General features: G+C 36.4%; 1 protein-coding gene across 2 annotated transcripts in view; it reads right to left on the bottom strand.

The window, feature by feature from the left end:
- Positions 1 to 14,462, bottom strand: part of uggt1 (UDP-glucose glycoprotein glucosyltransferase 1) — a 177,258-nt gene that overhangs the window by 144,950 nt on the left and 17,846 nt on the right. For both annotated transcript variants that reach the window (XM_073040806.1, XM_073040805.1), the window contains exons 8-10: positions 11,973 to 12,051; positions 10,669 to 10,769; positions 8,128 to 8,227 (exon numbers count right to left, since the gene is read on the bottom strand). In XM_073040806.1, the coding sequence (XP_072896907.1) occupies positions 8,128 to 8,227; positions 10,669 to 10,769; positions 11,973 to 12,051 (280 nt within the window). The remainder of the gene's footprint in view (positions 1 to 8,127; positions 8,228 to 10,668; positions 10,770 to 11,972; positions 12,052 to 14,462) is intronic.

Here is a 14,462-nt window from a genome sequence, read left to right on the forward strand (position 1 = left end):
TGATCCTTCTGTTAAACGTATGCTCTGAATAAGGGAATTTAAGAATAAATAAACATTCTGAAAATTATTGCCCAGATTCTGAACTGTGAGTCAAACAACATGGCGGGATGTCATCAGTTGGTCCTGAAATCTGTACAGGTCCCCTGACAGGGATCTGAAACCTTAGAGACTGTGGCAATGACAGCCTGAGACCTCCCAAATCAAGTTCACAAACACCAGACAGACTTAACAAACCAGTACCGGTTGAAAACTTCAACACCATCAAACCCGATGTGGAAAGTAAAGTACAAGAGTAAAAGGGTGAAAAATTACCACTGAGAGAAAAGAAAGACAAAAAATATACTTTTTAAAATAGATCTGTAACTAGTATTTAAATTCATAAGGAGTGAGGCGCCATGTTTTATTTAATTTTCAGTGCCAGAGATGCTGCTTGGCAGTCAATCTTCTTTGCGTAAGTGAATAATCACATCCGTTGCAATGAGTAAACCCTAATTTCTGTTCTAAATTCAGATTTAGAACTTCCTACTCTATTCAATTGACTGGTCAGCCGTATAGCAGAATGGCTTTCTACAATACCTCTTAAGTAGACAGCAAAATTTAGATATCCCTGTGTAACTATTAAGTATGATTACACTTACTGTAAGTGCGTAAACGATGGTATGTATCACTCGTCTCATCTTCACTTGCCACAAGTGAGGTACCAAAAGATTTAGAGGATAGCAAACGTTTCTCCTTTATTTAAGAGCAGCAGTGATAAGGCGGGTAACTATAGGCTGACGATTTCCTTATACAGTGGTAGCAAAATTATCGGAGAAAAGTCTAAAGGATGTGTACATTCAGAATAGCAGGGGCTGATCCAAACTATTCAGCATGGCTTTGTATGGGGGAAATCCTGTCTCACTAATTTGAGGAAGTTTTCAGGAAGTAACTATGACTGATAAAGGCATCATTATCCACATGGACTTTAATAAGGTATTCGACGCAGTCCTGCAAGATTGTGTGTTCCAGAAAGTTAAGACACCTAGAACCCAGAAGTGGCTTGGCGATCAAAAGTGGAAGGATGCTTTCTTGTGATCACTGGTGTAATACACGGATCAACACAGTGACCATAAATTAACAATTTGGGTGTGAATATACGCAATATAATTAGTCAGCCTGCAGATGAAACTGAAGTTGATGGTGTTGTGAATAGCAGAAGTTATATATTAAATAGATGGAAAGCTGGGCAAAGTATTGGCAGATTTAATTTAAACCCAAGAAATGCAAAGAGATGCATTTTGGGAAGTCACATCCAGTGAATCCTAGAGTGCAAAGGAATATTGATGAATAGAGGGACTTTGGAGTTTAAGTCTGTAGTTCTCTGAAAGAGGTAACACAGGTAGTTAGAATGGTGAAGAAGGCATATGCCTTTATAGATGAGGGCAGAGGAAACGAATGTTGGGAGGTTATGTTGGTTCGGTCACAGTTGGAATATTGTGTGCTGTTCTGGGTGCCACACCTAAAGGAGGAAGTGACTGAGCTACAGAAAGTTGCCTAGATTGGAGGACTTCAGTTATGGTGAAAGACTGGATAGACTGGGTTTGTTTTCCCTGAAGCGAAGGAGGCGGAGGGATGACAAATATAAGAGGCATAGTTAGGATAGATATACAGAATCTTCTTCCATAACAAGAGCATCAAAAACAATGGAGCATAGGTTTCAGGTGGGAAGGAGTTTTCAAGGAGATCTGGGGGAGGGGAATTTTGTTTTTACACAGAAAGTGATTGATATCTGGAAAGTAAAGCCAGAGAGGTGATGGAATCAAATTTAATCACTACATTTAAATATATTTTGTCTTAAATAAGCACAGCATAAAAGAATATGTACTTAATGGGGGTAAATGTGATGAGTATAGATGAACAAAAAGGTCAGCATAGATATGATGGGCCAAAGGGCCAGTGTCTGTAGCTATACAATTCTGTCATTCAGTGATATTTTCACAATACATTCAAACTCCAATACTTTCATCAGTAATTGAATTAATGCTGAAGATCAGCGGGAGACGCTCATGGAGTGAGTACTGTTTCAGATCCGCTCCATAACCTTTACTTTTTCTAACCTTTGATCACCCTTATTCAACTTATTGTTACCTACACCAAAAGATTTTTGCTACTTTCTTGGGCTTATCGTTAAGATTTTATTGTGAATTTTGGAAGATATGCAAACAGAAATGGCTCTTAAATCCAAAGGACGAGAACCGGGGCGAAACCCGAACGGTAATGGAAAGAAGCAAACTCAACCGCAACGCACTGAGTTAACTTATGAACTGCTTATGGAGGTTTTGGATAGAAAATTTGAGGAACAACATCAGGCTTTTCAACAAGATATAAAGGCTTTTCAAGATTATATGGTTAAGACGGATTCAGTAATTAACCAGCAGCAAGCGCTTATCGCGTCTCTGCAAGATGAAGCGCGGAAACGAGATTTGACAATTGAAAAATTGCAACAGGATTTAATTTCGACCATTAAACTGGTGGAGACACTTAAAGCCAAGAGTGTCGATTTGGAGAATTGGTCCAGAAGACAGAACCTACGCATACTTGGTCTCCCAGACGGCATAGAAAAAGGCGATCCTTCTAAATACTTTGCTCAATTTCTAAAAGATGCGTTTCCGTCGGTTTTTCCAGAAAACCCTCCGGTACTTGACCGAGCACATAGAATTTGGAGTCGTTCACCGACGGCTTCAGATAAGCCCCCGGTGGTAATCGTCCGATTTCATTACGTACACGACAAAGAACAATTCATTCGTGAAGCTCGAAGGGCTGGGATGATTAAATTTCATGATTATTGCTTTCGTTTGGTGGAAGATTTTAGTCCAGAAATTATGAAGAAAAGGCTGCTTTTTAAACCTCTGATGTCTGAATTTTATGAGAAAAATCTAAAACCTGCGCTCTTATACCCGGCGAAGCTCAGGATTTCCCCCCCGAACGCTCCGCGTAAAGTATTTCTGTCCACTTTCGAAGCGAATAAGTATTTGGAGGAGAACTTCCCTACTGATACAGTTACTACTCTCCAATAAATGAGTGATTCTGATCGTGAAAGATGGTTTTCGATTCCTTAAACCAGGGTTAGTCTCTGGTTATTGGTGTAGGTTTATCCTATACTTCATATTTAAGTTAAAGTGTGTTTTCGTTATATTAATCGCTTTGTCTTATACACTTTAACTACTATACTATATTTTTGTCTATTATTTTTGTTCCCTTGAAGGTATATTTTTATCCTTCCGAAGTGAATTTTTTGTTTAATATCAAGATAGTGGTTTTTTGCAAAGTATTGGTTTTGTTTAAAATGGCGTTATTGTTTCTTTTTTCGTCTTCTTCCTATAATGCATTGCTTATCATAGTTTAAATACTTCTTGATTTGTTTGGGTTATAACCCGATTTATAAACTTTTAGTGATTATACTCCCTTTTTCTTTACAACTCAGCATATTAAGAAGCGTAGTTTTTAGTACTGCGATCATAATTCTTAAAGTTCGGGTGGTTTTTTTTTAATATATCCTTTAAACACGGAGTGGTCTGCCGCTGATATGGGGGTAGAGTTAGTCTCATTTTTTCCTTTTTCTAGCCATATTTTGGCTTTTTTTCTTTTTCATGTGGGGGTGGGGGTTGGTCTGTTTTCCTTTTTAATTTTTCTCTTATCAATTTGTTTTAGTTTTTTTACTTGGGCTGTTCTTGAACTACAAATATGTCTACGATGTCGTCACTTCCGGGTCCGCTCTTTATTTTTGTTCCTCTTCCGGGTGCATGAGTTTATAACATGGTTAACCCTTTATATACCAAAGGGATGACTTTAGAAACATGGCTCAAACCATTAATTTTGTGTCTTGGAATACTAATGGATTAAACCATCCGATTAAACGAAAGAAGATTTTCAAAGTATTCCAAAGACTTAATGCTCATATCATTTTTGTACAAGAAACTCATGTGAGGAAGGAGGACAAATATCGCTTTTTTAGGTTTTGGTGGGGTCAACAGTATCATTCGAATTCGAATGCCAAAGTTAAGGGAGTTTCAATTTTTATTGACTCCTCTATTGCATTTGTTCAACATGATATCCTTTCGGATCCGAATGGTAGATTTTTGTTAATTACGGGTTTACTCGGTAACAAAAAGGTTGCTATGGTTAATGTTTATGTCCCAAATGTGGATTGTCCTGATTTCTTTAAGTCCTTATTTACTTCTTTACCTAATTTAAATGAATATAAGTTAATAATGGGTGGTGACTTTAATTGTTGTCTAATTCCTTTGATGGACAAATCTACACCTATTCAGACTCTACCCAATAAGTCGGCCACTTGTATTAACTCCTTTTTGACTGATAATGGAGTTTTTGATATTTGGAGATTTTGTCATCCTAATGACAAAGAGTTTTCTTTTTTCTCACATGTTTATCACTCCTATTCGAGAATTGATTATTTTTTTATTGACTCTTGTTTTATTCCATCGGTAATTGGTTGTAATTATGATATTATAGCTATTTCTGACCATGCTCCATTAAAACTTTCTATTAATTTTACGGATACAGCTTTAAGTGCTAGACAATGGCGATTGGACTCTACCTTATTGCAAGAGCCGGACTTTATTAAATTTATGAAGGAACAGATCGATTTCTTCTTTTCAACTAATTCCACGGAGGATATCTCTTGCGGAATACTTTGGGACACTTTTAAAGCATATATACGTGGACAGATTATCTCTTATTCTGCTGGTCTGAGAAAACACATTAAGAAGGAAACTCTTTTATTGGTTGATAAAATTAAAGAGATTGACAAGAAATATTTGACTACTCCTAGCAAGGAGCTTTACAAACAAAGGGTTGAACTTCAAATGGAACATAGTTTATTACTCACATCTCCGATTGAAAATCAATTAATGAAAACCAGATCTGATTTCTATATACATAGTGATAAATCGGGAAAATTGTTAGCTAGTCAGCTGAAGAATGTTTCAGTTAAACGTCAAATCACTATGGTTCGTCAGCAGAACGGGGATCTGATAGTTAACCATGATGAGATAAATAAGTCTTTTCAAGACTTTTATACCTCCCTGTATCAATCTGAATTCCCTCAGGATCATAATACCATGTGTGATTTTCTCGGGAAATTGAATTTTCCAAAACTATCATCTGATGATCTTTCAGTAATAGATACTCTGTTTACGGATGCGGAAATTAAAGGGGTAATTTCCTCAATGAATTCTGGGAAAGCACCAGGTCCAGATGGGTACACAGTAGAATTTTTTAAATATTTTTCTGCTACTCTATCTCCTTGGCTATGCAAGGTTTTTGAAGAAGCAATTAGATTGGGGAATTTGCCTCAATCTTTTTATAGAGCTTCCATTTCCTTAATACTGAAGAAAGATAAAGACCCTACTGATTGTGCATCTTATAGACCAATATCTTTATTGAATGTGGATTCTAAGATTTTTTCCAAGTTACTGGCTTCCAGGCTGGAGAAGGTACAACCCCAAATTATTTCAGAAGACCAAACCGTTTTATTAAAAATCGCTATTCTTTTTTCAATGTTAGGAGATTATTGAATATTGTTTATACTCCTTCACACAATACTTCAGAATGTGTTATTTCATTAGATGCGGAGAAAGCATTTGATAGAGTTGAATGGCCTTACTTATTTCATGTGCTGGAGAAGTTAATTTCAGTCCGACCTTTATTTCTTGGATTAAACTGATATATCAAATTCCAGTAGCCTTGGTGTTTACTAATAATCAAAGATCTCCATTTTTTCGTTTATTTCGGGGCACTAGACAAGGTTGTCCTCTTAGTCCATTACTATTTAACATCGCTTTAGAACCTTTGGCAATTGCCATCAGAGAATCACAGGATATTTTGGGTATTAATCGTGGAACAGATATTCACAAGGTATCTTTATACGCAGACGATTTATTATTATTCATCTCTAACCCTGAGAAATCTATTCCAGCAGTCTTATCATTGTTGGCTCAATTTAGTGAGTTTTCTGGGTATAAGTTAAATCTTAATAAGAGTGAATTGTTTCCTTTGAATAGACAGGTCCCAAACTATGGTATTTTACCATTTAAATTAGTTAAAGACTCTTTTACTTACTTAGGGATTAAAATTACAAAAAGCATAAAGAATTATTTAGGTTTAATTTTCTACCCTTAATTGATCAGATTAAAGGCTTGTTTACTAAGTGGTCACCATTATCTTTGTCTCTGATAGGTAGGATTAATGCTATTAAGATGGTTATTTTACCTAAATTTTTATATATTTTTCAAGCGGTACCAATTTTTATTCCGAAATCCTTTTTTACTAATGTTGATTCAAAAATTTCCTCATATATATGGCAGAATAAAAATCCCAGGTTAGGTAAAATATACTTACAGAAGAGAAAGAAGGATGGTGGGTTGGCATTACCCAATTTCAGATTTTACTATTGGGCAGTTAATATTAGATATTTGATATGTTGGTTGAAAGAATGGGATGGTCCTTTTGGCCCTCATTGGGTGAGTTTGGAAACTAAATCGGTATCTGGTTATGCTCTGGGTTCTATTTTAGGGACATCTCTCCCTTTTGCTCTTTCTAAATTGCCGAATCGAATCAACAACCCGATAGTTAAATATACCTTACGTATATGGTTTCAATTTCGGAAATTTTTCGGGTTGACTCAATTCGTGTTAAATAGTCCTATTGCATCTAATTGTTTTTTCCACCCCTCAATTATAGATCAAGCTTTTTTGGCTTGGAAAACTAAGGGATTATTAAGATTTTCCGACTTATTTTTGGACAACTGTTTTATGTCTTTTGAGCAATTAGCAAATAAATATAATTTGCCTAGATTTCATTTTTTTAGATACTTACAGGTTAGGCATTTTTTAAGTACGGTACTTCCTTCATTCCCAAATTTTGTGTCTTCAGATATTTTGGAGAGTTTGTTTGAATTAAACCCTTTTCAAAAAGGGCTTATATCAAAACTTTATAATATAATTATGAAGATACGTTCAGTGCCCTTTGATAAGACCAAAAATGATTGGGAAAGAGAGCTTAATCTTATTATTCCTATTGAGAATTGGGATAGAATTCTTCAATTAGTTAATACATCATCTATATGTGCCAAACATTCATTAATACAATTTAAGGTTGTACATAGGGCCCATATGTCCAAGGATAAATTAGCTCATTTTTATTCTCATATAAACCCTATTTGTGACAGATGTCAATCAGAAATCGCGTCTTTAACTCATATGTTTTGGTCATGTCCGATTTTGGAAAAATATTGGAAAGATATTTTTGATATTATTTCGGCGGTACTGAACATTGATTTACAACCCCATCCTATTACCGCAATTTTTGGTTTACCGATGATGGGCTCACTTCACTTATCTCCTTCCGCCTGTCGAATGATTGCTTTTCTCACTTTGATGGCTAGAAGATCTATTTTGTTGAATTGGAAGGAAATTAATCCCCCCACGGTATTTCATTGGCTTTCTCAAACTATGTTATGTCTAAATTTAGAAAAAATTAGAAGTGCTGTATTTGATACTTCTATTAAATTTGAAAAGATATGGAGACCATTTATTCAATATTTTCATATGATGTAATGGCCCTGTGCCAGGCTTATTGGTTTTTTCAGCTTTAATCGTATGTATGTTGAGAAGATCGGAGATGATGACATTGATGTTTATGTATGCTTGTGAGATACTATGAACAGCCCTTTTTTTTCTCTTTTTTTTTAGTTTTTTTTTAGTTTTTTCTTCTTTTTTTGTTTTTTTTTCTTTAGATATTAGATTAGTAGATTAGTTAACTTTCATATATAGATTTATTTTTTTTCCTCTTTTTTATATTATATATTATGGAATATCTAGACTTACCTTGTTCATATATATACACTATATGGTTTATGTTTTGGGAAAGCTTACTTATACTGTATTCATTGCTTATGTATTCCTTCATGTGTAATGGGAGTTTATATGTTTGTAATCCCTTATTAATATTTTAATTGTATTTTGTTCATAATATTTTTAATACTAATAAAAAGATTAAAAGAGAGAGAGAGAATTAATGCTTTATATCAATATCTCTTACAACAATAAACAAATTAAAACGTGATACCTGGCCTTAGTTGGAAAATTTTGGCTCAGATCACGCATAACCATCAATGCGTCATCTGTTGGTGCAGACAGGATTCGAGCAGCAGTTTGAAAGCTTAGGTCTGTTCAGAAAATACAAATGTATGCTTCAAAACAAGCCATTACAGTCGATAACAGAATTCCCTTACCATATCAGTAAGAGGTATTTATGGTTATTAAAGGATTCCAAACACTTTTTCAAACTGAAGAATGGCAGTCACTTCAATAAACAACAATGAACACTAACAAATATAAATATTATTCTTCCCATCAAGATTTAGAAGGGATTGTCAAATATAATCACAATAATTATTTGAAACAGAAAAGATTTTGCAAATGCTGGAAATCCAGAGCATCACACATAAAATACTGGAAGAACTCAGCAGGTAAACCAGCATCTATGGAAATGAATAAACAATTAACATTTCTGGCTGAGACCCTTCATCAGGATCAGAAAGTAAAGTGGAAGAAGCCAGAATAAGATGGTGGGTGGAGGGCAAGGAGTATAAGCTAGAAGTGACAGGTGAGGCTAAGTGGATGGGGGAGGGGGTATGAAGTAATAAGTTATAAGGTAATAAGTGGAAAAGGAAAGGACTAAAGAAGGAGGAATCTGATAGGAGAGGAGATTGGACCATGGGAGAAAGGGAAGGAGGAGGGACACCGAGGGAGGTAATAGGCGAGGAAGGAGAAAAGAGGGAGACCAGAGTGGAGAAATGAAGAAGAGGGAAGAGAGAGGGGGAAAAATTACCTGAAGATGGAGAAATGGATATTCATGCCATCAGGCTGGTGACTACCCAAACAGAATATGAGGTGCTGTTACTCCAACCTGAGAGTGGCTTCATTGTGGCCATAAATGACCAATTGTGGCAGACTCAATGGGCCAAATGGCCTACTTCTGCTCCTATATCTTATGGTCTTATGGAATAGAGATAGGAATCAAAATGTTTGGCCACTGAGATATCCTACTTTTTGCAAAATGCAAATAGAAAGCAGTTTTAAGTAGAAAGGGCATTCTTTATAGAACAGCTTTGCAAATAGGCTCTATATTTTGAAGATGCTCTGTCTGTAAAGAGTCACTATACCTGCTTTATTATTGTTCAAGAGTAGAGTATAAAGTTATTTAATTTTGGTTGTTGCTAACAGACAAGCTGACTCTTAAATTGCTCAGTTCAAGGTAGCTTGCAGAACAGATGGATAATATCATTTAACATAATTCAATAATTAATGCATTTATAGTTGGAAGAGTTTTATGTACTCAGAAGTCAGCTTTACAGCATTAATGGCAGCTAGCTAAGATCCATATCTTTGAAAATGCTTTCAAACCATTTGTGTTTAAAGGATGACTGAGGAAATATCACATGCTTGCGAAGTCGTCCATGTGGCTGGAAAGGGTATAAATGTAGAGAGGGGTTCGGGCTAATTAAGAATGGAAGAAGAAACATCAAGAAACATGGAAGAACTAGAATCCATTTCTCCAGCTTTGATTTCTGTGACAGACAACTTGTTTTCTGCATCTTTGGTATGTCTGATTTGTTTATAAGATGCATACCTGTACTTTGGAAATGCTTAATCCTTTACATTTGAGAAATATTTTGAGCTTTGGAAATGCTCTGAGTTTTAGAAATGGTTTGCAATTTAAAACTGTTTAAGGTAGAAATCCTCTGTGAGTTTTAAATGTGCTTTAACAGGGTTTTGTGGATTTAAATGTGTATCACTGTTAGTAAATGAACTCTGTTTTAAACTACTTTGTTAGCTGAAAATATCTTGGCCTTGGTAGGGAGAGAGGACCGATGACTTGAATAATGAGTATTAGCAGTTAAACTCATCATGGAGAATAAACAGGGAAGTAAACTAGTCTTTGAAGATTTGGTAGTTACGGTATAATCTCGCTTTTGTGAGAGTATCCATGGCTATTTATATCCTATAGGGCTTGAAGTCGTCATTTGAGTTTCGAACTTTGCAGTCAGCAATCCCAATACCATCACAGGTGCAGCACCTCTTCTGCTTGCAGGGTTAAGTGCCAGCCAGCAGATTAATGGAGAGGGACAAATGTACAAGGGAATTACGGAGGGCACAATACCTGCAGCAAGCAGACAGTGAGGGATGGTAAAGATGTGGAAGGAGACAATTATTTTGTTGACCATTTTAAAAAAAACATGCAATTTTTCAGTTCAAAATTCAGCACTGACATTTTCTCCTTTTCTGGCTCTAAAGCAAATGAGATCAGACTGTAAACTGTAATACCAATTTAGAGAAGAATAATAAATATTATCAGTAGACCAACTGACTAAGCTGCCAGGCTAGTTATGCTTTTATCCAATACTGATCCAGAACCAGAGGGACGAACAGAAGATAATGAAATTAAAGCAAAGCTCATTACCAAGAAGGTACTGCCTTCTTTTTGATCAATGACAGTACTACAGACAGAATTAAGGGCACAGTTGTTCTGTGTTTTTTTTAATAATGCAAGGACTGCCAACTTAATGACAGCTCCAGACTTGGCAATTATCCATTTTCATCATACCTTGGAGTTGCCAGACTTTAAGAGGAGCCATCTCATTTGTGCTTTCGATCAAGTGCTTTCTCAGTTCCTTAAGCTGTTCTTTGATCTCGGGGTAAAACTGTCTGTCAACAAACAACATATTTGCAATTACTGCAAAAAATTGCCTATGACCTATTGATATCCTATGCAAAGTTACTCTACCCCAAGCAGCCTACAACAAAGAAAATTATGCTGGAAACTCATTTCTTTTATCTGATCTCCATACAATTATGATTTAATAACTTACACAACATTTAGTTATCATTTTACTATAAAATAAATAGCAAAACTCCAAAGTAAGGGATGAGTACAATCAGAGAAGTATAAGAAAAACTGCAGATCCTCAAATTTTAAAATAAAAAAAGAGGAAATAATTGAAATACCTTTGTCTTCGTTCCAGTTCTATCAAAGGATATTGGACCTGAAATGTTAATTCACTTTCTCTTCCCACAGAATTAGTCTAGCCTAGGCTGGCTGGTGGCACAATGGCATCAGCGCTGGACTCCGGAGCAAAGGCTCCCGAGTTCAAATCCAAGTTGGGCCACCCCCGAGCACGCCTTCTATTCGTCCCGGGTTGAGTGTCAAGCTAGCCACTCAGCCTCATAAAAAAAAACCAAGGGTCGAGTAAGGAATGTTCATATCATGACCCGGTTAATCCAAAAGGAGACCAATCCTGATACCACGCGCCAGACAAGAATGGCTTACTGTCTGGTGCGACACGTGAAAAAACATCTTAAAAAAAAGTGCAGCCTGTTCAGTATTCCCTGTATTTTCTGTATTTTTTAATATAGTTAATTCAAAGGAATTCACGATGAAGCTTCAAAAATATAATTGCCGATCTCCATGCGGAACCTTCTATATGTGGAACTTGATTCACTCAATTCTATAAATGGTATTCCGAAGGATCAAGCAGGATTGAGTCATAGGGTATTAATTATCTCTGCTTTATACTTTCAGAATGATTATAACCAGATATCCATTCAATCCCATTTGAAAAGCAAATCAACAGCTGTTTTTAATTTATACCTTGGGGAAATATTTTGTAATCTCGTTTTCACTTGACTGGTACCCATATTACATTTACCTACTTACATCTTAACCTTTAGAATGCAAATAATTCCCTTACACACCATTTCCTTCAATATATCATCTTGAAGTAAGGTGAATTATATCACACAATAGCTTTAAAATTTAAATTGTTCCAATAAATGTTTGTATATATTTTGCAAGTTGCTTATCTTAGAGAGTCATCTCTTAGCAGCCAGATTTCCTGTGAAAAATCTTACTTCAGCTTGCCGAAAAGAAACCCTTGAACTTCATCAACAGGATCATTTTCATTTATCACTGTGGTGTTCAGTTCAAAACCTGTAAAGCGAAAATAGAGATAAATCATTCAGAATCAGAGTAATTAAATGATAAGCTGTAGACAAAAATGAAGAGCTAAACTTTCCTCAAGGGAAGAAAAGGTTTATGTGTACCACACAAAGTAAATTAATCCAAAACTTGAACAAGACATATATTGAGATGTTTGTTTCATCATTAGTCACTGGTGAAGTTCCTGACGACTGAAAGCTGGCTAATGTCATTTTGTTATTTAAAGAGGATATCAAGGACAAGCCACAAAACCATATGCTGGTCAGCTTGACATCTGTAGTGTGAAAGTTACTGGAGTGAATTCTGAGAGATAGGATCTACTAGCATTTGGATAGCAAGAGTCAGATTAAGAGGAGTACCATGCGTTAAAAGTCATGTTTCACACATCTTTTAGACGCATGTAGGGCAATGAATGTTGCCTAGCTAGACTGTAGAAAGGCTTTTGACAAGGTTTCGAATGTAGGCTAGTCTCGTAGATTAGGTACCATGGAATCCAAGGAGGGTGGTTAGGTGGATTCAAAATGGCTAAGAGGGAGGAAGCAGAGTGTGTTGGTTGAAATTTTGCTTCTCAGAATGGAGAACAGTGAATAGTGGTGTGCCACAGGGGTCAGTGTTAGGGCCCTTATTATTATGTAAATGATTTGGATGTTCAAGGCTTGGTGAGTTCAGAAGAGGAGAGTCAGCCCAAAACATTGGCTGTTTACTCTTTTCCATTGATACCACCTGACCTGCTGAGATCCCCCAGCATTTTGCATGAGTAGGCTTGATCAGTAAGTTTGCAGATGACACCAAATTAGGCAGTGCTGGGCCGAGGAGTGGTAAATGGAATACAATTCAGATTGTGTGAGGTGATGCATTTTGGAAAATCAAAAGAGCATACTATAACTGGTAGAGCATTCAGTTGTGCAGCAGAGGGCCCTACAAGTGCAAGAGCCTAGTTTATTGAAAGCGGCATTCACAGCTAGACAGGGTGGTGAGAAAAGTGCATAACAAGCTAGTTTTCATCAATCAGAGCAATGAGTATAAGTGTTGGAATATCATGTGGCAATTGTAAAAGTCATTGCTGAGGCTACATTTGGAGTACTTGGTCACCTTCTTATAGTAATGAGTGCAGAAAAGATTTACAAGGATGCTACCAGGTCAAGGCCTGAGTTATAGGGAGAGGCTGGCCAGATAAGCCTTTATTCTTTGGAATGTAAGAGAATGAGAAGCAACCTTATGAAAATGTTTAGAATGACCTTCCAGAGGAAATGGTTGAGGCAGGTACTATAATATAATTTAAGAAGTACTTGGATAGATACAGGAGGGTTGGGACTTGGAGGATATAGGCCAAACTCAAGGAATTGGGACCATCTGGGTGGGCACTTGTCAACAACATGGACTAGTTGAGCGAAAGGGCCTGTATTCATGCTGTACTGCCCAAAGTGTAATTTACAATGTTAACAAGCCCTATCAATGCATGGGGCACTTGCAAAAATGCAAGGCTGGGAGAAAATGAATTTGAGTACTATATGGTGACATATACATATTTGATAATAAATTCATTTTGGACTTCGCACTCCGAGAATCTGTTGCAATTTGTTTAAAGGAAACCACGACTAACAATTTGCTGCTTTGGATCCTCTGACTGGTATTTTTCTTTTAGTATTTTGCTAAGCAGTTATTCACAAGTGCCCATATCACCATCTCCACCCGGCTTCTGTGAGTAGATGTGTTCCAGACCACGTCGGACGAACACACTCGTTCAATGTGTTAGAAATCACTAATGGTGCTTTTTATCCAAGTGTACTTTCCCCAATGTTACTCTTTCCTATTAGGCACTAAGTACTTCCTGCATCTCCCATGCCCATATTCCCATCTCTAAGCACAATCCCACTCCCCTTGTGACACCAGCAACCCAGAACATTCAACATGATCTTACACGCAAGACCTATTCTACTACCATGGGTTTCATGCGCAATCAAACTGTTCTCCCTCCATTACGCTCTTTGGTTCCCTCACCACCGTGAATTAACACAAACATTTGGCACAAAAAATAAGCAAAAGCCCTTCTCTTTCTGACCATGACCAACATAAGTAAGATGATATCTTCAAACCTGTATGTTGTGGAGAAAATCTAATAATCTGCATTGAATCACACTACTATCCCCACAGGAAAATAAAACATTAATTTACAGTTGAAGTTCAATTGAAAGGAATTCCAGGAAAATGAATCTACCAATTGAAGAAATTTTAAATTATTTTCAAGTTCATTTCCACCTAATGTGTACTGTTATATAATCTACTTTACTTTCCGTACTTGGGCAAAACATATCTAAACTCCTAAATGCTATCCCACGGCAACCCACTTTTATTTATTCAAATCACAAGTGTCTATCTCGTCCAACTGTTTTTCTGTACCA

Source organism: Hemitrygon akajei, chromosome 3, assembly GCF_048418815.1.
Source record: "Hemitrygon akajei chromosome 3, sHemAka1.3, whole genome shotgun sequence".
Taxonomy (NCBI): domain Eukaryota; kingdom Metazoa; phylum Chordata; class Chondrichthyes; order Myliobatiformes; family Dasyatidae; genus Hemitrygon; species Hemitrygon akajei.